General features: G+C 52.6%; 1 protein-coding gene across 2 annotated transcripts in view; it reads left to right on the top strand.

Annotated features, from left to right (window-relative positions):
- The first annotated feature begins 827 nt into the window (after window positions 1-827).
- Window positions 828-2,182, top strand: part of LHX8 (LIM homeobox 8) — a 23,528-nt gene continuing 22,173 nt past the window's right edge. The window contains exon 1 of one of the 2 annotated variants that reach the window (XM_023509858.1): window positions 828-908. In XM_023509858.1, coding sequence (XP_023365626.1) covers window positions 828-908 — 81 coding nt within the window. Of the gene's footprint in view, window positions 909-1,093; window positions 1,161-2,182 lie in introns of those variants that run through there. The other variant, XM_003784222.2, reaches the window with a different exon arrangement.

The raw sequence follows: 2,182 nt of genomic DNA, 5'->3' as shown, positions 1-2,182 counted from the left end.
ATGCTGCAAAGTATTTTCATTGTTAAAAAGGGCCACGCTCATTAGCAACGTACTTTTATCTTTCTTGCAGCCTTGATTTCAAATCTAGTCGCAAATCATAAGCGTTTGTGTTCCTCAGATGTTCCTTCTTTATCTTAATGAGAAAACTTTTCGCAAAGGGAGCAGGAACCACTAGATAAGTCAGCCCCCAGGCTGCCAGCGAGTGGTTCCTCTGCTAGACTGAAGAGCTGCGTTTCAAGAGATGACTAAAACGTTCAAGTCACCCAGACCTCCCTTCCCCTCATGCTTGCTGCAGAAAGAGATGTAACCTGAATCTTTGTTTAGGTTTTGGTTGGGGAGCGAGAATTTAAAAGTCATGGCAAATGCAGAGAGCAGACATTTTAAAAAGTCAAGTTAACAGGCCATCCCCAATTTTTTTTTCTTTTCCCTTTAATAATAAACCTGGAGTAAGTTGGCCGTCCTGATAAAATCTTAACATGTAGAGAAGGCGGGCTTTCCTTAAGGAGGTGAAGCTATTCCTCCAGGAAAACACTTTCCCCCACACCTCCTCCCTCTATGTAAGGTCCCACCCTCTGGAAAACAAAACTTTTTTTTTTTTCTTTTCCTGAAAGGACAGACCTGAGTGAAGTTGGGGAAGAAGAGAGCCCGTCAGAGAATGGTCACGGCCACAGTGGCCTGTTTGGCCGAAGACACACTTGTAGCACCCTCGTCCCTCCCGGTGTCAGCTCCCATTAGTGCATTGGGGCGGAGGAGGGGGGGAGATCGGCAGATACGGACAGCCTCTGACCCTCCGGAGTTGGTATGTGATACGAAGCCCTAACAGTGCCATGTATTGGAAGAGCGATCAGATGTTTGTGTGTAAACTAGAAGACAAGGACGTGCCGGAGCTGGCAGTTTCCCCCGCGAAGGTGAGCAAGCCGATGGCCTGGCCAGACCAGCTGAATCAGAGTGTCCTTGAAATTCGAGTTGTTTGGGCTTCAAAACGAGGTTCAGAAACTACCTGTAGCGGCCTCATCTTTAGACCTGGCAATTTTTTTTTATTACGTAGTAGCTTTAGTCAGTAATCATTTGCCCTCCCTCCCCAAAGCTCACTTAACCTGAGGCATGGAGCCTGTAATTTGGGAGAGGAAGCCCCGAGCCTAAGGCGCTCGTACATCCATGTGAGTCGCGCTTTTGTTTATTTCCCGTGACGTTCGTGGCGGTTGGTAGAGGGGTCGGGAGGACTGGGCGACTGTCGGGTGGAGCCGGAGACCCTGCTCCCCACGCGGACACTTGCCGGCCACAGGGCGCACGTCTGGCCGCAGGACACAGCGCGCTGCCGCGGGCCCTCGGCGACGTCCTGGGAGACCGGATTGGGGAAAGGCCTCGGGGATTCCAGCGCGAGCCTGGAGAGCCTTTTACTTAAAATACCCAAAGAAGCAAACCTTAGGCTACAAAACGAATTACACGGTCTGGGGGTCCTGACAAGCTCGCCCCTCACGCGGGAGTCAGGGCTCTCGGGTGCCCTGCGTTGTTAGTTTGAAAACCATCTGCAGCGCGTTAGGAGGCCCCCGTGGGACCCGCATCGGCGCCGCTGACTTTGCTCCCACGCTGGCTGGGAAGATCCAGCGCGCTTGGAGCTTTTCTGCTAAACTCAGCGCGCGAGAGGGCGCTGCGGCGGGGGAGCCCCTCGGCTTCCCTCCTAGAAAGCGACCGGAAAGGCAGAGTCCGGCAGAGGGTCCCGGAGACCCCCAGGCTGGGCTGGTGGCTCTCTGGGCACTCCCCGGGGCTTGGGGGGAGGGAGACGAAGTTAGAAATGGCGAGGAGCGGGCAGCGCGCGTTCGGGGTGCCCGCCCGCCCCCAGGCTCGAGTTCTCAGACGCCGAGGCCGGCCGAGAAAGCCTGCATTTTCGTTTCGGAACAAAACTCCGGCAAAGACTTGGAAACGCTTAAGTAGTGCGCGATGTTGCTTAAAACATTTTGACCGAGATTGGGTGAGTCCTTTTAATGGCACAAATTAAATTCAGCTGGTTATTTTCCATTATTCGACCCGCTTTTCGCGCTGGCTAAAAATAATCCTTTAGGAGCTCAAATGTTGACTTACTGAGCACTAAGTGGCAATTTACACCTTAAAGAAACGAGTGTAAATCGCTTGCGACTCTAATTGCTGTAAGTTTACGAAAGAGCTGCTGGCTCGGTTTAAT

Source organism: Otolemur garnettii, unplaced genomic scaffold (assembly GCF_000181295.1).
Source record: "Otolemur garnettii isolate 467f Iridium unplaced genomic scaffold, OtoGar3 scaffold00010, whole genome shotgun sequence".
NCBI lineage: Eukaryota > Metazoa > Chordata > Mammalia > Primates > Galagidae > Otolemur > Otolemur garnettii.
This window is presented reverse-complemented; position numbering and strand designations above follow the sequence as displayed.